General features: G+C 56.4%; 1 protein-coding gene across 3 annotated transcripts in view; it reads right to left on the bottom strand.

The window, feature by feature from the left end:
• CEMIP (cell migration inducing hyaluronidase 1) overlaps positions 1-24,431 on the bottom strand; it is a 112,439-nt gene that overhangs the window by 6,963 nt on the left and 81,045 nt on the right. For all 3 annotated transcript variants that reach the window (XM_019743519.2, XM_019743520.2, XM_074317309.1), the window contains 13 exons: positions 23,009-23,184; positions 21,570-21,779; positions 16,031-16,236; positions 15,422-15,491; positions 14,496-14,624; positions 12,863-12,948; positions 11,868-11,999; positions 10,492-10,527; positions 10,258-10,413; positions 7,124-7,304; positions 5,807-6,022; positions 3,756-3,967; positions 2,755-2,940 (listed from right to left, as the gene is read on the bottom strand). In XM_019743519.2, coding sequence (XP_019599078.2) covers positions 2,755-2,940; positions 3,756-3,967; positions 5,807-6,022; positions 7,124-7,304; positions 10,258-10,413; positions 10,492-10,527; positions 11,868-11,999; positions 12,863-12,948; positions 14,496-14,624; positions 15,422-15,491; positions 16,031-16,236; positions 21,570-21,779; positions 23,009-23,184 — 1,996 coding nt within the window. The remainder of the gene's footprint in view (positions 1-2,754; positions 2,941-3,755; positions 3,968-5,806; positions 6,023-7,123; positions 7,305-10,257; positions 10,414-10,491; positions 10,528-11,867; positions 12,000-12,862; positions 12,949-14,495; positions 14,625-15,421; positions 15,492-16,030; positions 16,237-21,569; positions 21,780-23,008; positions 23,185-24,431) is intronic.

The raw sequence follows: 24,431 nt of genomic DNA, 5'->3' as shown, positions 1-24,431 counted from the left end.
GCACAGGAAACAAATGTCCTGCAACCCAGCTTGAAGTCCCTGAGGGTGGCACTGAATTAAAGCACAGTTGGAGCCCAGAATGAACCCACACCTATCTGGCAACTACTCTGTGCTACAGGAGGCGAGAACACACACGGGGTAAAGACAGGCTCGTCAGTAACTGGTGCTGGAAACACAGGACAAACACACTGGAAAAGATGAAACCAGACCACTGTCTCACATCATATAGAAGCACAAATGCAAAATGGATTAGACTTCAATGTAAGACCCCAAACCATAGAACTCCTAGAAGAAAACATAAACAGTAAACTCTGATTTCACTCTTAGTAATATTTTTTTTGGATATGTGTCCTCCAGCAAGAGAAAGAAAAGAAAAAATAAACAAATGGAGAAAAGAAAACCTGGATGGGAGAAGATACTCACACCTGATAGTCCAATATGCGGTTAATAATTAGCTGAACATATAAGGAACTCATACAACTTAGCACCAACAACAAAAGACCCAAACAGTCCAATTAAAAAATGGGCAGAGGAGCTGAATAGACATTTCTCCACAGAGAACATACATAAGGCCAACAACAGACATATGAAAATGTGTTCAATGTTACTAATCATCGGAGAAATGCAGATAAAAACCACAATGAGATACCACCTCACCCCAGTCAAAATGGCTATCATCAATAAATCAACAAACAAGTGCTGGTGAAGATGTGGAGAAAAGGGATCCCTCATGCACTGTTGGTGGGATTGCAGATTGGTGCAGCCACTATGGAAATCAGTATGGAGGTTCCTCAAAAATCTGAAAATGGAACTACCTTATGATCCAGCAATCCCACTCCTGGGTATTTATCTGAAGAAATCCAAAACTCTAATTCAAAAAGATATATGCACCCCTATGTTCATTGCAGCATTACTAATAACAGCCACGATATGGAAACAACCTAAGTGTCCATTGATGGATGAATGAATAAAAAAGTGGTACATTTGTACAATGGCATATTACTCGGCTATAAAAAAGAATGAAATCTTGCCATTTGGGACGTGAATGGACCTAGAGGGTATTTCGCTCAGTGAAACAAGTCAGACTAATAAGGACAAATACCCTGAGGTTTCCCCTATATTTGGAACCTAAAAAAAACACAAAATAAATGAAGGAACAAAACAGAAACAGACTCATAGATAAGAGAACAGACTCGTGGTTGCCAGAGGGGAGGGGCTGGAGAGCTGAGTGACAAAGGTGAAGGGGTGAAGCAGCAGAAACGGGCGGTTACAGAACCGTCACGGGATGTGAAGTACAGCACAGGGCGTGTGGTCAGTGATACTGTAACTACTGTGTGTGGTGCCAGGTGGGGACCAGACTTACGGGGGGATCACCTCATAAGTTACACAAACGTCTCATTACTACGCTGTACACCTGAAACTAAGACAATATTGCTTGTCAACAGTAATTGAAAAATTAAAAAATTGTTTTTAAAAAGCGCGGTATAGTCATTAGTAGGAGTAATGACAGCTAAGCTACCAACAGGAAGGTTGGATTAGACAGCAAAAGCTGCTTAACGGTAACAAGACGGAAAATCATCGGTTGTTCGATGTTTTGATCAGAAAGATTCAACTTGTTTAGTGGCAGTTTCTGTCTGAAATATGCACATCTTTGGAACACCTCATTTCTCACCATCTAAAAGAGAAAACGTGATACATGATGCCACGAAGACCTGGGCTTACTAGCGTGTGTTTTTTTTATCGTCATAATATTAGGTTGGTGCAAAAGTAACTGCAGTTTTGGCAATTATTTTTACCCTTTTAAACCGCAGTTACTTTTGCACCAACCTAATACTTTCTACTGGTGCGTGAGGGACATTTCATCCCCCTCTCCTATTATCCTGGAAGGATTTTTCTAAACACTGCTGGACGCAGGCCCATCCTGTCCCTCCTTCCTGGAGGAAATGGACTGACCCACTTGGCCAGTGGGTGTGGGTACAATACAGGTCTGCCCACAGAGAGCGGGCACTCTGGGCCGCCCCTCTGCACCCCGTCCTGGGAGTCGGGCTCCGTGCCATGCGGGGCCGGGTGGGCACGACGGGACGGAATGGGCAGCTGTTCTCCCACAGCTCCAACAGCAGTAACACTGGGAGTTCCCTTTCTCCTGTTGGCCTGTCTGCCTACAAGTGGTTTAGAATTGATGGGGAAAAGGGGGCGCTACCTGCTGCCCGCCAACCCCAGCACTGTACTTATCCTTCTGATCTGCAAAGTCTGATATTCCTTTAATAACTGGAGAGAGCCTCGATCTCCTGTAACACAGGAAGGAAGCACGTGCCAGCTATGCCCTTATCCTGGATCTCGGTACAAGAACAGAAAACGGCCAGCAAGTGACTTGCCCTCACTCCCCAGAGGGCTGGCTGTCTACAGCGTCGTCACCCTGGAGATGGGCAGGCGTTCGAAGATGCTGGACGAACTTGCTTTACAGGAGAGAAGACCACACAGCACCCTGGGCTCCATGAGCAGGTGCCCGCTACCCATTTCTCTCTACTGACTAGAAGCTAATGCAGTTGAAAGGGCGGGGGCTTTGCATACAGATGTGTGTCTTCCTCGCAAAGCTGAACAGACGTCACTAAGGCTGGTGTCACTGGAGCCTTAGGACAGCGGCGCCTAGGAGACCCAGTACTGACCGGCACTCCTGAAGGGGGCGCAGGTTTACTGGAAAGGCGGGGACGAAGGAGGACGGGCTGTGTGCCCGCGGCCTGAGGGGCTTCTCACCCTGAGGCCTCGTCCCAGTAGTAGTAGCCCCGGCCGGGAAGGCTCTGCTGCAGTTTGTCCATCTGCAGGGTCCTCACAAAGGTGCCCGTCTTGACCGTCTGCTTCAGCAGGCGATTGTGCACGTCCGAGAGGATGGAGAAGCTGGTGCCGCGTGGGTAGCACAGCCCTACTCGGATCCAGTCGCCCCTACAAACAGAGCAGAGTCAGGGCAAAGCCTCCAGGACCCCCAGGAAGAGACCCAAGAATTCTGCACCAACGGCACCTCCCCTTTTGCGATGGGGATTTTGAAAGAACACTTGCTTAGTTATGATAGAGGTGCCACGAATCAAGGAAAGAGGACCATTGCAGCGGGTCCCTTGGGCGTCTCTGGGGCCTACACTGGGGGCGCCTTATGGCACTCAGGCTGGGAAAGGAATTCTTTCAGCCGAACACCAGTGCAAGAGCCCAGGGCCTGGGGGACCTGGCTCCCGCCCTTCCTGGTCCAGCCTGACTAGAGGGCCCAGGTGACGGCTTTGGGCTCCTTTTCCACATCTGATAAATGCCTGCCTCACAGGAAGGCTGTGACAAGAAAACAATGTGCACAGAAAATACTGGAACATAACATCTGAAGCCCCATCCAGATGCCCTCGCCTTACACGCTGGGCCCTGCAGCGTCCCGTTGCCCTCTGTGTGAAATGGTAACATGTCTGGCAGGTATTTTTTCACATAAAGGCCAGGTCCTGGGCGACGTGCCTGCCCCACGAGCACTCCTGCCAGGTGTCATTGTCCCCACCTCCTACATGAAGTGACTGCGGCTCCAAAGCGTCAGATGCCCTGCCCGAGGCCACCCATGCCCAGAGCGGGGGCTCGGCCAGGTACTCTGAAGTACCGGCTGATGTCAGCCCCTCAGATGTGTCCTTCAGGGGACATGGGCCAGCCTGACGTTCTGGGACTCTGCCATGAGGCGTCGTGGTCAGCAGTGCCCTGAGCTCGGTCAGAGCAGCTGTCCCCGAGCCACTCACTTGTTGAAGTTGATGAGCCAGATGGCGAGCTCGGCGGGGGCCGTGTGGTCCCAGTGGATGGTGTAGCCCTTGTGCAGGGTGACGACCGGCTGGTACTGCTGGTAGTGCGTGTTCCTGGTCAGGGCGCCCTCCAGCTGCAGCGGGCGGCTGGGGAAGTCATTCTTGATGATCTTCATCCTCAGGTTACTGGTCTTGTAGGCCTGGATGTAGATCTTTCACAACCCAGAAAGGAAACACGCGACCGGCAATTACAAGGGATTATCGGAGAGCGTCTGGTTAGTATCTGACCGAAGGTACCTCCCCTTAATGGAGCCCTTCTGAGAAGACGCGAGGGAAGAAAGGCCAAATAAGGGCCTGTGTCTGAGGCTGGTGTTTGCAGCCCACACCACACATGCAGGCCAGCCAACGCTCTCTGTGCGTCTTCAGAAAAGTGCTCTGTTGAGGAGACACCAGTGGAAAGTGGGGAGCAGTTTGCTTAAGAGTCAGATGGCAAATTGTGAAGACAGGAGGGGGCTAGGAGGGAGGAGAGGGGAGGGAGAAGGTCAGAGCACGGCTGCAAATACCGCTCCCCTCACGGGCTGTCGCCCTGCTGTTATTCAGGGCATGACTCCCACCTACCCGCTCCCCTAACCCCACTTCCCTGCCTGTCTTCCTTTGACCATCACGTCCACCACTCACTTCAACTCCCAGCCTGGCCACACAGCAGCAGGGGGCTCCCCCTGGACCGTCCCCACACCCACCGCCTGGGCAAGGGGCCTCTGCCAGGACGCCGTTCTCCACGGCCGGCCCTCCTTCCTCTCACCTCCACTCACTGCTCTGCGTGCACCTCCTCAGGCCCGTCTCCCTCTCAGCACATGGCCTCACCTTCTACTCAGGAACACACACCCTGCACTCCCTGCCTGCCCCCAACCCAGCCCTTCTTCCTCTGCCCGCCCCCGAACCTCCCACCTCTGCTGGCACCTGCCCCCAGCAGGCCCCGCTGCCATGTGCCCGCTTTCCCCCAATGGCCCTTCCCTCAGCCTGGCACCAGCTCCCTCTCCTGTGTCACCCCAAACCCCCTTTTAGCTCTTTCCTAACACCCTGAATCCTAGTGCCACCGTGCTGGAGCTGTGAGGACGACTCCTTCCTGTGTCCTGCCCCCTCGGGCCCCCCCTTTCTCAGGTACTCATCAGTCATTCGTCCAGACGGTAACAGTCAACGACCCAGTCAGAGCGACCGCGTTCCAGACACTGCCTAAGCCTACGCGCTCCCATGCAGCAGCCACTGGCCACTCAGCGCTGGAGACACGGCCAGGGTGGCTGAGGCCCTGAATTGTACGTCTTATCTTAATCAAAATGGAAATGTCAACAACAACAAAAAGCTGTGTCCCAGTATTTTGCATCACACACAACTTTGTTTCGATAGGACTAGCGGCGACTTTGTCAAAACTTTGCTTCTAAAGCGAGTGGCTCTGAGTGTAAAATAGGCAGTTGATTTCAAAGACTTAGAAGAGGAAAAAATATGAATAAAGTGTTTCATTAGTGAATTTTTATATTGACCACATGTTGAGGTGATGGGATTTTGAGTGTATTGAGTTAAATAAAGTATATCGAGATTAATTTCACCCGTTTTCCTTTTGAATGTGGCTGAGAGAAAGTGTGAGAGCACATGGGTGGCTTACAGCCTATTTCTGGTGATGGGCTGTGCCTTATGTCAACCTCCCCACCTCATTAAGGAGGTTCGAGTTTTATCCCGAATTTACAGATGAGGAAACTGAGGCTCCTGACTTGCCCACGGTCACACCATTAGTAAGTGCCGGGGCCTGGCCTGAATCCACACAGGGACCTCAGAGCGATGGCTCTTTGTAAGCATTCTGCTTACAAAATGTTTTCACTGTGACTTTTCAAAAATCCCACTGGGTGAGGAGGAAAAGTAAAAAGAATGAAAGAGAAGGAACACAGAAGCCTATCTCCTTCCAGCCCAGAGCCAGGCACGCAGCAGGCTCTGCCCCCACGCCTGTCGCACAGGCGAGGGACCGGGGACCCCAGGGAGCCGTGCCCTTGCGCCCCCACCTGTGCGTAGCGCCCGCTGCACACAGCCCCTCTCCAGTCCGGGACGTCGATGCAGTCCGGGTGCCGGACCAGCCAGTTGTCGGCCTTGGTGAGGTAGGAGCCGGGGTACTCGGACACGGAGCCGTCCACGTCGTGGAACACTGACGTCTTGTCCCCGTCCATGTCCAGCTGGTTGAACCAGGGCCCGGGCTCCCCGAAGAACACTCTGGAAGTAATCTAAACAGAGCCCAGGAAAGTCAGGCTGGGCCAGGAGGTGAAGGGGAGCTGCGGCCGTCATCAGGCCAGGGCAAAGTTTCCGATTTCTGCTGACATTACACACCAGCCAAGCCCAAGAGGCTCTCAGGCGCTGGGGAAACCGCAAGGCTGACTCCTCAGACGGGGCCAGAAAAACAGCCCCATGGTCACCGCGCCCCAACTCCCAGACCCAGCGTGGTAGTCTGGCCTCTGCCCTCAAAGCTGGCTTCTGGGGTGACTTGGAGAGTGCTCTGGTGCCCGGGCTCAAAGGACCGCAGAGACAGGTGGGGGGACACAGGAGTGTGAGGGAATGAGCCTGAGGGGATGGTGAATGTGTGGAGAGAGAACAGACACGCGGGGAGGGGGCCGCGTGTGAGTGCGTGGTGTTTCAGGAAGTCTTTCCACATGAGCCCCTGGAGATTTCCATGACTGGCCTTGCTCAGGCCTTCAGTGGCCTGAGGAAAGGGATTAGGTAACTTAAGTTTCCCATCGTTTCCCTCAGCTTGCTGTAACTGAGCAGACAGGCAAAGGGCAGGAGCAGAGGGAGGAGGAAGAAAGGTCTGGGAAACCTGTAACGGGAAGAAAATGCACGTGGGGTGGGGGTCTGCCCTGTCCGTTGCCCTGATCTCGTCACCCCCAGCTCCTAACCTGCCGGCTGTCTGCAGCCAGGAGACCCCTGTTATGCTCCAGTCTCACGGAGAGATCGAACCGAGCAGCTTCCACAAAGATTCCCTTAGACACCGCAGGCTTTTAAATTAGTTGTGCCAACGCAGGTGGCCGGGTCACAAGCAAGACGCTTGGAGGCACAGCCTCCGAATCCCGAGTCCAGCGAGACTCCCGCTGAGGCTGAGTGGGCTCTGAGCAGGGTGAGGGCAACAAGCGTCTCCCCAGACCTGACCTGTGGGGCAACCCACGCTGTACTTTTCCAGTTTGGATGCAGAGAGAACTGGGATGGGGCCCAGCCTGCTCGGAGGCGGCCTTTCAACCCCTGCGGTGGTGGCACCGGCTCAAGCTCCGGCCCCGGGGACGTGACTCACTGCCCAGCCTGGGCTTGCCGGGAGCCTGCCCTGGCGCCTCACTCACCGGGACGTCCTCAAAGGCAATGCTGGTCACGTTGTTGTGGGGGCAGCTCTGCCAGGCGTTGTTCAGACGGAAGGCCAGGGCGCTGGTGTGCCGGCCCTCCAGGGCCGCAAACTTCCGGAAAGTGCAGTTCTGAATGTTGACGGGGCCGTCATAGAACTGAATTCCCCGGATGGGAAAGTTCCTGCGGAGTTAGGGAGGTCAGAGGTCAGGGACTCACCACGTTGTGCTGCTGTCAGTGTTGTCTGCACCTCCGAGGGAGGGGCAACCATTCCTCATGCCCCCCCCCCAGGAACTCCCCCTCTGCAAAACATCGTTGACTCGTTGATTTACTCAGAAAGCATTTATGGGCACAGCACATGCAAATAAATGATCGCTGGGTGAATTATGGGATGGATGGATGGATGGATGGACAGACGGATGGATGGATGGATGCATGGAGGGATGGATGGACGAATGGATGATGGATGGACAGATAGATGAATGGACAGATGGATGGATGAATGGATGGATGGATGGATGGATGGATGGATGGACAGACGGATGGATGGACGAATGGATGATGGATGGACAGATAGATGGATGGATGATGGATGGACAGATGGATGGATGGACGGAAGGACGGATGAATGTATGGATGGATGGACCGATGGATGGATGGATGGACAGACGGACGGACGGACGGATGGATGGATGGATGGATGGATGGACAAATGGATGATGGATGGACAGCTAGATGGATGGATGATGGATGAATGTATGGATGGATGGACCGATGGATGGATGGATGGACAGACGGATGGATGGATGGATGGACGGATGGATGGATGGACGAATGGATGATGGATGGACAGATAGATGGACAGATGGATAGATAATAGATGGACAGATGGATGGATGGATGGATGGACGGACGGACGGACGGATGGACGGATGGATGGAATGACGGATGGACCGATGGATGGACAGACGGATGGATGGGTGAATGGACGATGAACAGACAGACGGAGAGATAGACGAACAGACGGATGGATAGTGAGTATCTGTCTAGCTGCTGGGTTGAGGTTTGGGAGAAGAGTCATTGTGTAAATCCTATAAACGCTACTGGAGAGTGCCAACATCGTGTCCCTTGAGAGGAAGAGCCGTGAATCATGATAAGTCTTAGTTGCTGTAACAATTTAATCAGATTAAGACGCAGATGCATTTCCTCTCTGTGACTAAGCCTTTCAATTGGGAACGTGCTGGATTTGGGGAACAGAGGGCGCAGGACTGTGGCCTGCCAGAGGACCCCCCGAAGCCCTGATACCCAGGACACAGGAAGAAGACGCAGGAGGAGGCCACAGGCTTTGGGATGGAGGGACTGGTGACGGGGAAAGGTTGCCCTGGGCCCAGCAGGGGGCAGGGCACCCAGACCCGCCTGTCCCATTGCGGCAGACTCCGGAGCGGGGCCCAAGGGGCCGGCTGGGCTTGCCGTGGCCTTTCCTGGGCCTGGCCCCAAGTCTCGGCTTGCTCTTCTCCAAGCCCAATTTTTCTGCTTTTACTGGTCTCTGTACTCTGGGCCAGCGCCCTCTCCATCCACAGTGAACATAAGAAAGGGCAGAAAGACAGAAAGAGCCCAGAAGAGGGATCTGTCCACGTGTCCCCCGTCTTCACACTGGGCTCCCCTCCCTTCAGACTGGTTCCCGAGGAAGCGCCTGTCACCAGGCTCCCCAGTGTGGCCTCCGTGGACCCAAGGACGGCCTGCGCTTGTGTATGTTACACAGTGACTGTTTAACATCACGCTCCAGAGTCCTGACTCCTATGGGCTGGCTCTGTGCACCTTTCCATTTAAGGCACTCTGGGGACAGCCCACGCTTGCGGGCTCTATGGTTAGACTGTGCTGACCTTGCCTTCACACCCCAACCCAGGCCCTGACAGGACGAGTCACCCACGACTAGGACTGTACAGTCCCGGGTTCCTGCTCACAAATGCAGTTTGAGGCCCTGCCTGAGGCTCACAGAGCTGTCAGGCCACCTGAAACAAACTCACCTCTGGAAACCATCACAACATTCCGGGCCTTGTGGCTGGTAACCCTCAGCAAAGAGACCAACTCTGCAGACCCAGAGTTGCTCCTAAAATGTTCTGCAGGGAGCGCTAGGACTCTGAGGTTACACAGAAGCAAGGGCTCTTGACAGCTTGTGCCAAGGAGACTGTGGTTCTGTCTGCAAAACCCTTCCAAACACACACATCTACTTGGGGTGAGAGTTTAAGCCTGTGGCCTGTGTAGCAAGGCAAGAATGGTATTTCCCTAGAGAAAGAGAAGAAACCTCGGGGGGCAGGAAGGGCTGGGCTCAGCACTCGGAGGCAGGGCCCCCATGCTGCCGGCCAACCCACAGCCTCACTCTCTGGCCTGAATTCACGTCTGAGCAGAAAGGCACAGCTCCGCGCCGCTGAGCCACCCAGGCCGTGGCCTTCAGAGCTCACGACAGCAGCAGGGGCTGTTAGCGCCTCAGCTCTCCAAGTCCCCTCCCGCTCCAGCCACCTCTGGTCACCCACCCTTTGTCTGAACTCCTGCAACACAGAGCCCGGGACGCTCAGGACAGCGCTGCTACTGCGCTGTGGGACAAATCTGACCGCTAGAACATTCTAGCCCCTAGGGCCCACACAGAACGAGTCTCATCTGCCTGCGGACGAGAGCCTGACAACGCGACAGCATCTGACCTACGGCTCCCGGTTGTGAGCCCACCTCTTGGTTGGAGAACACAGTCTGCACAGGACACAGCTGGGGCTGTGTCACCCTCCTGGTTGCTCTCCCTTAAGTACGCTTGGGCCTGACTCTGTCTCTCTCTGCCATCCTCAGAAGGGGGTGAGATGCTCCAAGTCGGGGAGCTCTCCGAGGACACTCCATTCCCGCCAGCGTAGCCCAGAACCACACAACGCCACGTCACACTCAGCACAGGGGCCTGGCTTCTCTCTTGCATTCTACATCTCACCCCCCCGCAGGGCAATCTCAGTGGTGTCAGTGATTTCTCTGACCACTAATGGATGAGGAATTCACCGTCAACGGGCAGAAATCCCCAGCTGGCCTCTTTCCCTCCCGTGCTGCCACCCAGGGAAAGCCACACACGACAAGGGAGCCGCCACGCGTGCGAACCTACTGGCCTATAGGGAGTGTCCGTCCACTGTGGTCCAAGCCGCCGGGGCCCCAGATCCTGTTGTCCATCATCTCTGTGCCCACGTTGCCACTCTCGCCAACAAACAGGCTGTTCTTTATTTCCTGCTTGGAGCCGTCGTCATACGGGAAGGTGCCGCCACTGCAGGGAGAAGATGTCTGGGGTGAGATGTCCAGAGGCAGCTTCCCACGGACCCCGCACAATGGGGGCTGCTCTTACCTGGCCAGGGTCAGGCCGATGCCATTGTCAGCGAACCTGGGGACAAGAGTAGACAGTCAGAGCATGCTCTTGCTGCACATGCAGTGACGCTGTGGAGGGAGGGGGCTTTCTGTGCCCTGGTGCCACACTGCAGACCCTGCGGGACGGAGCCTTTCCAGAAGCATGGGGTCTCACAGGCACGTCAAACTCGACGTGTCTAACAGAGCACAATGACCTAACCTCAAGCCTGTTCACCATCCCGAAGGCTCCATTTCAGCTCAGCTCTCACTCTCTGAATTGTCTCCCATCAATCGGGACGACTGCAGTAGCGGCACATCTGGGAGTGACCCCCACACCTCCCCTCAGCCCCCACCTCCGCATCCAGAGGATGTTAGAGTGATCTCCCTGGAGTGGACACAATGGCAGCTGCTCAGTCCTTGAAAGCCCCCCCCCCCCCCCGCCTGTGAGCGCTGACTGTGCCAGCACTGCCCCTCGGGGCCAGCACTTGGGCCACCTTGGAATGAGCCTGTGGAGGGTGACAAGGCCCCCGCCCCCATTGGCAGGGGCTCCAGTTTGTCTGTGTGGGGCCTGAGCTCCCAGCAAACCGGAGCCGAGACAGTCACGACTTAGAACACTGCAGGCAGGTGTAGCACTGGGGCCATTTGCTGTCACCCGCCTCACACCGTCATCTCGCGAACGTCACTGAGCCTCTGTTCTAGGGAGGAGCAGCTCATCTCACTGAGTAACATCTGCATTTGCAGGAAAGTTCTTCCTCTGCGGAGCTGCAAGTGCCCTGTGCGTGGAACTTCCACCCACTAGAGCCAATTGAACACGCCTGCCTCCTCTCCCACCACGGCCTTCAGCACCGGGTCGGCTCCCGTCTTCCCTTTCCCCGCTCAAGACTCAGGACTTCCCTGAGCCCCCTGTGCCTCTGCCAGCTCCCCCTCGGCACCTTCCATCTCACCTGACTCTCGGGGGGGCTCTATCGCTGAATCAGGGGCCATCTGTCTCTCCCCAGGTCTCGCTTTTCTGAGCAGTCTCTCTCTCTCTCTCTCTCTCCCTCCCTCCCTCTCTCTCTTGTGTCTGTTTACCTCCTTACACACTTTCACTTCCTCTTGCCTCCTGTCACCTTTATTTTTCCTTTAAGTGGTCACAAGAAAATGGAAAAACACATTTCCGATATAGAGATTCTGCTCTCCCACATTTAACACAACAGACAGAGCAGGAGGCCATCCCATGATACTCCTTCCCAGCAAACCCCCACACCACTGCCTGTCCTTTGGGTCCTTGTGCAGTGTGGGCTGGTGGCTCCCCACAGGGACCTTCCAGCCGAGCTCGCTCACGTCTTTGCTTGCGCCATCCCCACCTCGCCCAATGCCCCGCGACTCTCCACTCACCGGCAGCTGTCCAGCCACACGTCCCCACCACGCAGCCAGGCCCCGTGGTCCTGGTTCTTATAGGCAGTGAAGTGCTTGATGATGGCAGGTTCCCGGGGTTTCAGCGGGTCAGCATCCTGGTGAGGGCTGTATCTGGAACACAGGACGGGGAGGGCACGGGGTGGGGGGGACTCGTGACCTGACTCCCTTCTGGGCTGTGAGCGCCTCTCTGCTCACGACGCCCGGAAGACTCTGCTGAAACAGCAACCGACTCCCATCACCTGGGCTCAGGGATGAACCTTCTGAGCTCGATGCAGAAGCAACAGGTCTTTTCTCCGGGGCCCAGCCCCGTGCAGATGACACACACGTCACCTCCCTCGTTCACAGCACCCGCCCAGGCAGGGTCAGAGCTCAGAGGGGACTCTGACAGCCAGTGCCAACCTGGCATGCAGTGCAGCCCGCACGGCCAGGAAGGAGCGTGTGAGATGCCCAGCTCGCCACCACCTGGGGGAGACCTGACCTAGGGCCTTTTCAGGGGTTCAGCTTCCTGGATGCTGAACCCGGATGCTTGCTGATGCCCAGTCCGGTGGACGTCTTCCACGGACATGATCATGTCGCTTGCGTTACTGACTTGACAGAGACCAAGCAATGTGGCCTCTGGAAAGGGTGCCGGTTTTCCCAACACCCTGGAGGTTCTGACAGCACCTTTCAAAGGTAGCCTCAGCCGTTAGCTGGGCTTCAGGTTTCTCTCCAGGGACAACCTGCGTGTTCCTGCCCGTGAAGTCGAGAGGGAAATTCCCCAGCTTTTCTCCTCCTCTTCTGATCCCAGCCCAGCCCCCTGGCCACTGCTGCTCATTTCCCAGGCACTGGCTTTGGCTAAAACCTGAATTCAACCCGGATGTAGACACCCTGAACCCTACGCCAGACCTTGGTCTGTGCAGGACACAGAAAGCGCTCCACCGACACCTGCTGAATGAGGGAATGGAGCCGAGTGGAGGGGCCACCACGGAGCGTACCTGGCAGAGATGACAGACAGGAAGGGCCGTTTGTCCTTGGCAGAGGCCTCCGTTGTTTTGACGCCGTTGTCTATGATCATGCCAGCCTGGGGAGGGGACACATTTGGGGACACGTGAGCTGCACTGCAGCCCAGGCACCTCCTCACACCCCGCCTCAACGCACACTCCTGCAAGCTCCAGGAAAACCAGCTCTGCTCTCAGGACGCATTAATAGGAGTAGGGGGTCTACAGTGAGGGAGGTGAAGAGCCTGCTTGGTTCTGCACCGCCACGTCCAATCTGATGTCCTCTTTGAGGTCCAGTTGAGGAAACTGAGGTCGAGAGGGGTTAAGGCCACACAGCCAAGTCCATGCCCAGAACTCACACTGCTTCGGGGCGATGCCTATGCTTTCCTGGGAAATGTGTCCGCAGTGCATCCAAGGAAATGCTGACCTTAAGTCTTGTCATTGCCTGGGGCAGGCTCTGTGGCCCACCCAGGGTCCTGTCTGGGATCCTATGTGACTCAAGGAGAGAACCTCACTTTCTTTGCTTTGTCAGCCCTGGGTGAGTGGGAGGCAGGGCGGCTCCATGCTGCTACCCAGTGACACCGCATTCCTTCCTTCCCAGAGCCCTTGGCCCAAAGTCGGGTTTCTCTGCTTTCCTAATTGGAGGTCACTCTGGCTATTGCATCTGCTGCTACTTCCAGGGAGGCAGTGTGACATGAGTCAGCAGATGTGTGGCTGCACTCACTCCCAGCTCTGCCCTCATGACCTAAGGCCCCTCACCGCTCAGGCGTCAGCTGTGGGCTCGGTAAGACGGGCTGCCGACAGCGATCTCACAGATGGCCGTGGGCCTAAGTAAGACAGCCCAGGTGAAGAGGCCTGCAACAGGTCCCGTGTGGGGCCGGCTTACCGGGCGCGGGCACCAGGCACGGGCCTCCTGCGCTCAGAATGCAGCCGTCCAGCTGGAGGCTGCTCGTCCCCCCCTTCCCGTCTGCCACCTTCCTCAAGGCCATCCCTCCGCCTGTGCCCGCGAGCCGTGGCCTACTTCCTTGGGGGACAGCATCCTCCCCAGTTATGCCCGTTTCGCCCTCTTCAAACACCCGGGTAGCACGGCCCACCCCCACTCATGGAATGTCTTCTCAAGGAAGGGGTCCGAGAAGCAGCCAACACATTCTGTCCTCTGCACCCGCCTCTGTCTGTGTGGTGACAGCTCCTCGAGGCCCATGGCAGCCTGACACGCCCCCCCCCCCGAGGCCTGGCTATTGCCCTCTGCCCCGGGAACTCTTTTCTTTCTTACCTTCTGGAACACAACACTGTCTGGGGTCCTCTCTCTGCCTGCCCTGCCCAGGACCCCTCACAGGCCCCTCCCCGAGATGGAAGCGTAGGTCTGGTCAGAGAACTCATCTCTTCCCTGGCTCAGCCTATTGGTTTGGGTTTGGACTTGACCTTGAATGTGCCCATTCCCCTCTGGGCCTCGGTTTCCTCATCTGCACCACTAGGGACCAGGGGACCAGCCCTGACATCCGGGGCTCTGGGTATGCGCTGCCCCCGGGGCCCAAGACCCCGTCTGCCCCCCAGAAGCGTGTCCAGTGTCAGCCCCAGCTCCCTCCCGTGTCCACAAGTCTGTCCTGACGGGGGTCCCACACAGACTTACCCGATAGTTGGAATGTGCTCGGTTGTTAAGAAACTTTCCCAGGGGGATGTGCTCCGAGTAACCTGGGGAGTACATCCCCACCGAGGGGCCTGTCGGCACGTGGTGGAAAATGAACCAAAATCCAGTTTCCTGGTGGGGGGAGAAGGGGAGGCCCCGGACTCAGCACCATCCAGCTTCCGGTCGGGGGGACCGAATGGCCCCAACTCGGGGCCGGCGTCCAGCACTCTCCCCCCACAGGTCCCCACCCCAAACACAGCTCCGGGAGCAGTGAGAAGTCTGAGGCAAATGCATTTTGGGGGCGCACCCTGACTACTGAAACCCTTCACAGGTCCTACTCTGTTGGCCACGGGCTCCGCACGGCTGGGTATCAGCGTCATCGCCTCCTCCTGACACGAAACAGGAGGGTTTCATGATACTCTCAGCTTCTCTTCCATTCTACAGATATGAACACTGAGGCCCGAGACGGCACTGAGCCACTCGGGGGGCCTTCGGGGGTGACAGCAGGGAGGGTGGCTGGGAGCCGGCCACGCACACAGAATGCCGTTTGCATCCGGTGCGCCCCCGGGCACGTCGGCTCTCCCGGCCTCGTTTCCACCAATTAGACGGTAGGTAATAGCACCCACCTCATCGGGTCGAAGCAAGAACTAACATAGTTTAGCTTAGAACGTGACTGTGCCAGGCAGCATTCCAAGGGACAATCACGTCGCCCTCATGATAAGCATTACACATAAAGTGCTCTGTTCTCATTGGCTACGACCACCAGCATGACATACTGACAGCCATCGCTAAAAACCAATCCGTCGGACCCCCTCTTCTTTCTAAGCCTGACCTGGGGCTCAGAGCACACAGAGCTCAGGGTAGGCTCCGACCCCCCAGCCCCCGGCCCTCACACGTACTTTCCTCCAAAAAGGGGTATTTCTGCTCACCTCGGACCCTGCGGCAGCACAGTTGATGAGGTTGTTGTTGGGATTGGCCATCCAAAAGGTGGACACGGCACTGCGGGGGTGGGGGGCGGGGGTCAAAAGGCGTCACTCACACACGGCCCATGTCAGGCACGCTGACATCGCTGCCAGGAGCCTCCGAGCAGAGGCTGGAACCCCGAGTGCTCGTTATAGGCGGTGCACTGAAGCCCCTCACGTGGTCAGATGGGAAAGGGGCTCGGCTATTCAAGGGAGACGCCGTTTGTGGGGGAAGTGAGAGGGGCCCTAAAACACAGGTAAGCCCGCAGAGCCCAGGAAAGCAGCCCTTTCTCAGGGAGAGGCCGTGGACTCAGAAGGCGGCTGCATGGAAGCACCCTCTCTGCCTCTGCCTCTGTCACGCCCAGACCCTGGCAGCCGAGGTGGCAGCCTGCTTCCTGCCCTCACGGCACCACGCGGCCTCAGGAGAAGGCCGAACAGGAGAACTGGGGCTCTTTGGACACGAGTGGTGCACACGCAGCGACTGAGAAGGGAGCAGTGAGAAGCCTGTCTGCGGCACTGGGGCAACAAGTGGGTCGGGGCTGGGGTCCCGCCGCTCTGTGGCCTGGGGGGACTTACTTGCAGTCCTGCCGGGGCTTGGGGATGTACCCCGGGTACGAGTCCTCCGTGATCATCTTACACATCCTGCTGTCGCGGTCGGAGGGGAGGAGGGTTCCAGACTTGACAAGGAGCCCAAGACAGTGGTGAAAGGTGTTGCGCTCCTCGGGCCCGTCCTCCGTGAAGAAGCAGTGGCCCAGGGAGTCATAGCCCACGACGTCCTGGACCTGCAGGGGTCAAGGCGGGGGACGTCTCACCCAACGTCCATTATTCACGTGCTCATGCAGTCACTCAACAAACACCGAACAGCATCGGCCGTTCACCAGGCCTTGTGAGGGCTTTGGGGGTGGACTTGACAGGGGGGCTGGGCCTGGGACAGGGTGATGCCTTATAGTCTCTTCCCACTGGACCTGCTAGGGCTGAGGCCCACGGTGTGGGGACGGGGACGAAAGGTTAGAAGTGAGTCCTAGGAGACCCTGGACGAGGTCACGTGAGCCTGCTCTGGGAGGTGGCCTCACCTGGCCAGGTGGGCTTTGCAGTGACACTGGGGTTGATGGCCCTCACTGTGCCCTCGCCCAGGAAGCCAAGCCAGCATCACCGCCCACAGTGCATGGCAGGTCACAAAGTGACCCCTGGCCGGGACCCAGAAAAGGCTGCCAGCTCCAGCCTTCATGCCCTTCTTGGAGTCAGTGTCAGTGGGGGAGCAGGAAGACCATTTGAAAACATCGCGAGACCTGGGGTACAGTCTTAGCCGTGCACCTACCCACACAGGGGTCTTAGCGAGTCTCCCAACCTCTTCCACTGAGTTTCCCCACTGGACAACGCAGGACCCGAACTCCGTGATCTCAAGGCCCCTCTGGGTTTGAACCCTCTGGACTCATCAATCTCAGAACCAGAAGGTCCTCGGAGGGTCTCCACCCCGAGCCCACGTCCCGCCCAATGCCAGCCTGTTGACAAGGGTCCTGACAAACAGCAGCCTTCCGCTTGGACGCCCCAGAATGACACACTCACTACCTCACAAGGTGGCCTGTCCACTGTGGGACACAGGATGGCAAGAAGCATCTCACTTATGTTGTCTGATCTGCCATCCTCATCCCCACCCCGTGTCCTGACTGTCCAACGACGTCCCCTAACAAGGGACGGCCCTGCCCCCATGACACCTGATCAGCTCACACCTCTTACGCACCCACCACGGTGCCAGGCCCTGGGAAATCCGCACACCATCCAAAAACAACTCCGCTTCAGCACCGCTGACCCTCCCAGGGGCCGTCCTGGGCACTGCAGGATGTTTGGCAGCGTCCCTGGGTGCCCACCGCTGGACGCCCGCACAACTTCCTCAGTCGTGACAACCACAAATGTCTCCGGACATTCACTGCCACACATTCCACTGGGGAGGGAGTGGGTGACAAACTGTCCCTGATCCAGAAGCGCTAATCGAGGGTAAACACCCCAAGTGCCTCCAGCCTTTTACACGACAAAGCTTGCCTGCTCCCCAGGTGCCAGGCAGCCACGCTCTGCAAGCATAGAGAACTAGGCCCCTTCGTGCCCCAGCCCTGGGTGCGGCGCTTACACCTTCTCAGGTTGCGTAACGAAATCCTACACAAGCCGGTCATGTTTTTTCAGAGATGAGCAAAAGGAGACTACGAGTGATTTGCCCAAGGTCATACAACCCACGTGCGCGAGCCAAGGCTGGAACCCCTGTTCTCTAACTGTGCAGCTCACCCCAGAAGGGAGGAACCTAACACACACGCTGCTTTGTTCCAAGAGCCCTCCGTTCTCTCAAACAAGCACCTCTTCCTTAATCTCTGGTCCTAGACAAGGGCGTGACCTTGACTCCTATCCGGTCCCTCAATAAAGCATTTTAGTCGATACAGTCATCCAACGGGACGGCTTAGTTTTCTCCTCGTGAACGATGCAGGGTTGTTATAAATAGCCTGGAAAGACAAGCCTGGGAGACGAGGCAAGGGAACCAGCTGCTGGAGCCGGCAGGGACATCTGAGCAAGCTCAAGGCTTTTACTGTAATGCAGACTGTGCTCGGGCAGGGACGTGGAGCGTCCGATGGCACTGCCAGGCCTGCGGGGGAGGTGTGCTCAGCCCCAGGCCACCTGCCTCCTGCCCACAGCTCTTCCTAAATCCCACGCACCCACCCACCACCCACGGTCTGGATCCCACTGTGGGTACCCTTCCCTGAATGCAAGTGAACACTGAATTAGGGATATTATTATTCTAACAAATGCCTGAGACAGAAATTCCCTCCGAGACCCTTGAGATGTGCTGTGGAGAAAAATCCTCATGGAAAGCAATGAAATAACTACCATCAAATGCATTACATACATTGTTTCTCTTAATCACCATCACAACTGTTGTTCCCTTTCCACAGATGACGCAGAGACTGCGAGGGCTGCCCAAAGTCACGTCCTTTGTGAGGACAGAACTGAGACTCGATTCTTCACCGGTCTGATCCATAACTTGTAACTAATCATTCTCCAAAGCACCAGAAAGGGGAAAAAAACAACAACCCTTTCCTCTTGGGTTCGTTTCTTTCTCCTCATTAGGAGGGGGGTGAGGATGGCACATAGTCAACAGAGAAGCACGATGAGGCAGAAGAAAAGCCCTGGGTGGGGGAGGAGAACACAAGTTCAGGTCTTGGCTCAGCCACAAACTTGCCGTGTGACTTGCCTGAATGTGCTAGTGTCTAGGGTGACTCCTAAAGCCCCTTCCAGCTCTACCACTCCACCACTGTTCCGTCTGAGAACATTTCTCATCGCTAAATCCTTAGTGTGACACAGCTCGACACAGACAGGTGATAGATACACAGACAGACAGATGATAGACAGACAGACGATAGGCAGACAGATGACAGACAGGTGATAGCTAGGAGCTGGACAAACATACACATGCACAGAGACGAATGGGTGACGGCCACCCAGGCCCCGGCACGCCAGCCAGAAGCACTGTGGAAGATGTCTGCCGTTCTTTTGCACAAGTTGTATTTTTCCCTTTCTTCTTTGGGTCATTTCCTGTTGATGGTTGGCAGTCATGAAAGCGAGTCCTAAAATCTGGTTTAAGTCTTTCACTGTTGTTGGTCTCCACAGGAGACCGTGAAGGAGAAAACCCCTGAGCAACCAGGGCTGCTTCATTTACAGGGACCCTTAGTTTGTCCTATGAACCAGGACATTTGTGAGGGTGAAAGAGGTGCCCTTGGGAATCAAGCTGAGACAACAGCACAAAGTGGAGCCTGTCTGTGAACCAGCACACAGGGTCACCCCAGTTACCCCAGGGAATGACTTCCACCCCCAACCTGTATATAGCCAGAAAAAGAAATTGCTGCTTAAAACAAATATAAACAGAAATGAATTATACCCGTTTCTGCCTTCTGGGTGGGTGTGATGTCATTCATATTAGTGACAAACCTGACAACCAATACGACCATGCTTTTGAAAAGGAAGGCTGTAATTTCAGAGCTTCTACCATTTCCTTTTCTTTTTTGAGCTGCTGAAGAGCCTACAGTCGGTGGTCATTTGTTTTGCAGTGCCGTACAGGTAGGTTTGCCGTTACAGATGGCCCAAAACCTCGCCTCTGCACTTTCTCACCGACCACCTGGGAGAGGTCCTGTGGTCACTCCGTAGCAAACATGAGGAAACTGAAGACCTAACTGATTGGAGCTGCCCGCACGCGGTCCCACAACAAGTGGGTGGGAAAGCGCAGCCCTATGTCCACACCACCGGGGGGGTGTGCGTGTGTGTGCGTCCGAGGTTCAGAACAGCTGCCACTCAAACCAACCCTGCTCTGTAATTCCGGCCTTCTACTCATCTTAATACCTTAATCTTTAGTGACGTTAAACGACCCTGAATTTAAGCTACATTTAAGGACAATACTGCAAAACAAATGCTCAGAATGAGTGAAGATAAAGAGTAAGAGTCGGCTTTTTCTAACCAATTCTATATTGTTCTTTCCACCACTCGGAGCTTAACCGCCAGCCCGCGAGAATATCTACGACTCCCCACCTTCCTTCCGTGCGCTCGGTGAAGCGCCCGGCCAGCCGCTGCGCCCAGGGCCGGTGTGTGACAAGCCCTGGGCCGGGCATGTCATGTACTCATTCCTTACGACCACACAGGGCCAGCGGGGCTGTCCCCCCTTTCACACAGAGGTGAAATGACTGGCCAGGTGACACACTGGTAAGGGGACGATGCCACAGGGAACCCGGGTGCGGGCTCACCCCAGGCCCTCATCTGAACGTATGGAAACCCTGCTGTCTCTCTGCCTCCACCAGATACCATTTTCCTTTGCTGCCTCCTGGGGCCAGAAACACACCCCACAGCCCTCTCTCCACCTGCGGGGTAAACCAGCCCTGGTCCCGCTGAGCCGGCGGGTGGACACAGGGTCTCAGGGCTCCTGGAGCACATGCACCGCACAGCCCAGTGTGGCGTGTTCTTTCCTCGCCTGAGTAGGGAACTGAGGTTCAGAGAGGTTAAGCCACTTGCCCAAGGTCCCACAGCTCACAGGCTGTGGACCAAGCCCTTGGTGGCACTGGCCTGGCGCATTCACCAGGGTCCCAGGACAAGGTGGGCATGAGGTATACCCTAGAACACAGGTCATTTCGTGAGACAGCGGCGACTCTGCCCCAGTTCACTGCTGCCAGGCAGGGACTGGGTCTGAAGCTGCCAATTCAGCCCACTTTCCAAGGAAAGGCAGGAATCCAGATTTTCATGTGAAATCTCTCAACTTTTAAATGATGGAAACTAATTCGAATGTTTTTTTAAACACCATTTAAGCCAAGCAAAACACATCTGGTCACTGGACGCAGCTTGCAGGGTGCCATTTTGTGACATCCGGTTTTAAAGTTCATACAGGATGTAAGTTTAGTCCATTTAGAGGAAGTTCAATTTAGTGTAAAATTATCAGTTTAGTGTAAAAATGATCAAATGCTTCTCTAAACACTGGATAAGCCAAACCAAACAGAACTGGAGTCAGCTTGCAGGGTGCCATTTAGTAACGCCCACTTTCAAAAGTTTGTAGAGGATATAAGTTAGTTTATTTAAAAATAGATCCGTTTAGCGTAAAAATTATCTGTGCAAATCAAGACAGGCCTATGACACACAGACAATTTTCTCTTGAAGACCTTTCTGCCGCCGCACCTGCTCTGGAGGACACTTGCCCGTTGCTGAAGCTGACGTCTGCTGAGCAGACCCCAGCAGAGTCTTGGACGGCCCCTGCCCGCACCCAGCAGACCTGTCATGCCACGTGGTCAGCGACGCGCCCCGATTTCCCGTCACTGAGGAGTGAGCAGGAACTGGCCCCGTGACCACCCAGCCTGCATCTGGGTGCCCTGCGGCAAAGAGACGCCCTGTTTTCTCCTTCTTCAGAGCTTGCTGTCAGCTGAGATCATTCTGAGATCTGAGCTGAGGCTGGTTCAGCCCCTGCTGGCCCTGGACTAAGTGACTGGAGTCAAGCACGCTTGCAGCCACATGGCCCCTGGGCCCAGCAGTGAGCCAGCTGGCACGGCGGGCAGGGTGAGGGCTCTCCAGACCCTTTGCTTCCCCGGGAAGGGGCGCTTACCAACAGGCCGTTGGAGCCGTGGACTGTGACACAGCGAGAGAAGGTGTGATGGATGGAGAGGTCCTTGACGTACGTGGGCGGGTCGTAGCCGCCCCTCTCATCCACGTCCCCTGCCAGGTGGAAGTGGATCGGGTACTGACCCACCAGCTGCTGTCCCATGTGCTTCAGCTCCACGCCCTCCAGATGTGCGGCCGTGAACCCCAGTGCAAACTGCAAGAGGAGAGCCGAGAGTCAGGAGGCCGTGAGTCGTTCACTGACCCCGCTCGCTGGGACCCACATTCCAAAGTGCACATGGGCCACCCTCAAAGGGTGTCGTTAATCCCCGCCCCAGGTTCTCAGCCATGAAAGGTGTTTTCTGCAAATGGGTCAGACGCCTGGCCCTTCTTCCCCAGGGACACAAGGAGCTGTGCATAACATAGGGACCTGGCAAGACAGGTGAGCTGCTTGGAAGGGAGGGTGCAGGGGCCAGGGCCGGGGCTGCAGCGCTCACACCCTCTTCTCCAGCCACCTAAGCCCGAGTGTCACGAGGAAGGGAAAGGTGTCCAAGTGTTTGGGGATTACAGAGCCTGGGGGCACTGCTCACACGCAGCGAGCAGGGACCAGGGATCCCCAGGCCTGCGACCAAAGCCTGGGTCACCTGGGAGGCCGGCAGCGCCCGCTGTGAGCTCTGGACTCTCACGCCATTGTTGTTCTCTGTTATTTACCTACGAGTCTTATCCTCAAAGCACATGATTTTAGCTTCAAGACAATCTCCTCACAAAACCAGCTATTACGCTGCCAGCTTTAGTCCCAAGCGGCAGGTAGCACATGGGGAACTTCAGCACTTTACAGACGGAGGCCACGTCAGCGACCCTCGGAGCTTGGAGCTCAGAGCTCGAGGCTGGGAACCGTGAGCGCCAGCGAGCTCCCACGATTCCCCAGGACAGTCGCGGGGGGTGAGGGGCGGCGCGGCTGCCACTCCTCTCCGTCCCTGCCTGGACTCCGCCGGACACTCCCAGGCTAACTCCGTGCTACAGTTCTAGTCTCCTCCCTGCTTATCGGGTCTTCTCTGTATTTTAATGGATCTACCGCACACATGACGTTTTGTGAGTCCAACGCCAGTTGTCTCAGGAAGGGATCAGGGTTAAATAAGGAGAAAAGGGCATGAGAGCCACCATTCGGGTGAAAATCGTGAAGGGAGGGAGTGCAGTGGGACGTGTGCCATGTGACCGGGATGTTGCCCGATGGCCCCAGGTTGCCTCCATCACCTCTCCTGTTCCCAAGTACTGACAGGTGGGACAGCACCCAGTGGGCAATACATGGGGCGTCTCCCCTTCCAGAAGGTACTCTTGCCTTGGCCCCCCCGGCCCTGCACCCCCTCCCCACCCAGAATCCCGCCCGCAGGCGGCCCCATGGGAATTCCCCTGGGTGGGCCGCAGCCTCCTCCAGGCAGATGGTACCTTGATGTGGCCCCCGAAGGTGTCAAAGTCAAAGAAGTTGCAGATGTGGGCGCTGTAGGGGTAGCAGCTGGCCTCCATCTCCCCCATGACCACGATGTTGCGGGTCAGCAGCCCGACCTCAGCCCGCATGTCCACGCCATCGATCTCCTCCCCGATGTGCAGGTACATGGGCTTCCCTGGGGCAGGAGGGGGTCGGGGTCAGAGGGCGGCACCACCACCCCCTGCGTGCACGGTGGTCCCGTTTCCCAGAGGAGGAGGCTCAGGGAGGTGGATTTCCTGGTCTGCATGAGGCCCCAGGATTCACGGCTACGTGAGCTTAGGTCTGAAGACTGCGGCCAAAACAGCTGTTTGCCCCAGTGTCTCCCCCTTCCGCTTTCCGGCACTCACGTCGCCTGTGTCTTAGCTGACGCACGGCTCGCCAGGAGAGCCAGGCGCTGTGGCCAGAGGACGGCACCTTCAGGGCGGGAATGTGGCTGTGTGGGGGTGGGCCAGCCTCCCCCAGGGCAGTGAGATCCAGGCCCCGGAGACGGCAGAGCAACGAGAGGAAACCTGGGCTCTGCCGACCCCACAGAGCTCACGCTGACTGTCGACCAGCTGGGATCCTTGAGGACGTAAAACGAGCCCCTATCTCTTTAAAGCTACTGCTGTAAAGCAGGGCAAATCCATATTCTGCTGAAGTAGCCCAACCTGCGTCCCCCTTCCCTCAGCCGCATGGGGGGGCGTCCACAACCAGATTCTCTGCCAAGCCCAGATCGGAGCCTCTGGTGCAGCACCGTGGCCGGGCTCCTGGTGCGTCTATGGAATCACATGGCAAAGAGCCTGCACCCCACTCCGCACGGCCCTCATCACGACCTCTCCCTCCCCTGGCCATGAAGGACAAGGCACTTTCTCCCTGGTACCACTGACCCCAGTGCCACGCCAGGGTGACAAGAGTTTGGAACTGTCTTTGATCTGCAGCCCCCAATTCTGCCTCCACAGCAAACCCCAAATCCTTTTCTGAAATACAGAGTCTTAGCCTGCCTCTAAATTCAGCTCCTTGCTGACCTTGCTGACCTGGCTGGCAGGCGCCTGCCCTGCCAGCTGAGGATGGCACTGCAGAGAGCAACACTGTCTCGTGTGCATCCGCAGGCTGAGCCACTCCACAGACACCACTTGGCTTTCACGGTGACCTTGACCTGAGCAACCCAGCACTCACCTCATGGAGCCCTGTGACCCGCCAGGGCCCAGGGCAAAGGCCGCTTACGCTTACAACAGCCCCGCAGTATCTGCCCACAGGGACCATCCTGGGAAGAGCAGGCTCCCCTTCCTGTCCATCACCCACACACCCCGTGGTGGGCCTGCAGTATTTCTAAGAACGGTTCTTGTTTCGGAATTCTGCAGACTCAGGGAGATGGGGGTTTCCTGGAAGCGTCTTAGTTCAAGA

The sequence above is a fragment of the Rhinolophus sinicus genome, linkage group LG13 (genome assembly GCF_036562045.2).
Source record: "Rhinolophus sinicus isolate RSC01 linkage group LG13, ASM3656204v1, whole genome shotgun sequence".
NCBI lineage: Eukaryota > Metazoa > Chordata > Mammalia > Chiroptera > Rhinolophidae > Rhinolophus > Rhinolophus sinicus.
Note: the sequence above shows the minus strand (reverse complement) of the source record. Positions and strands in the feature narration are given on the sequence as shown.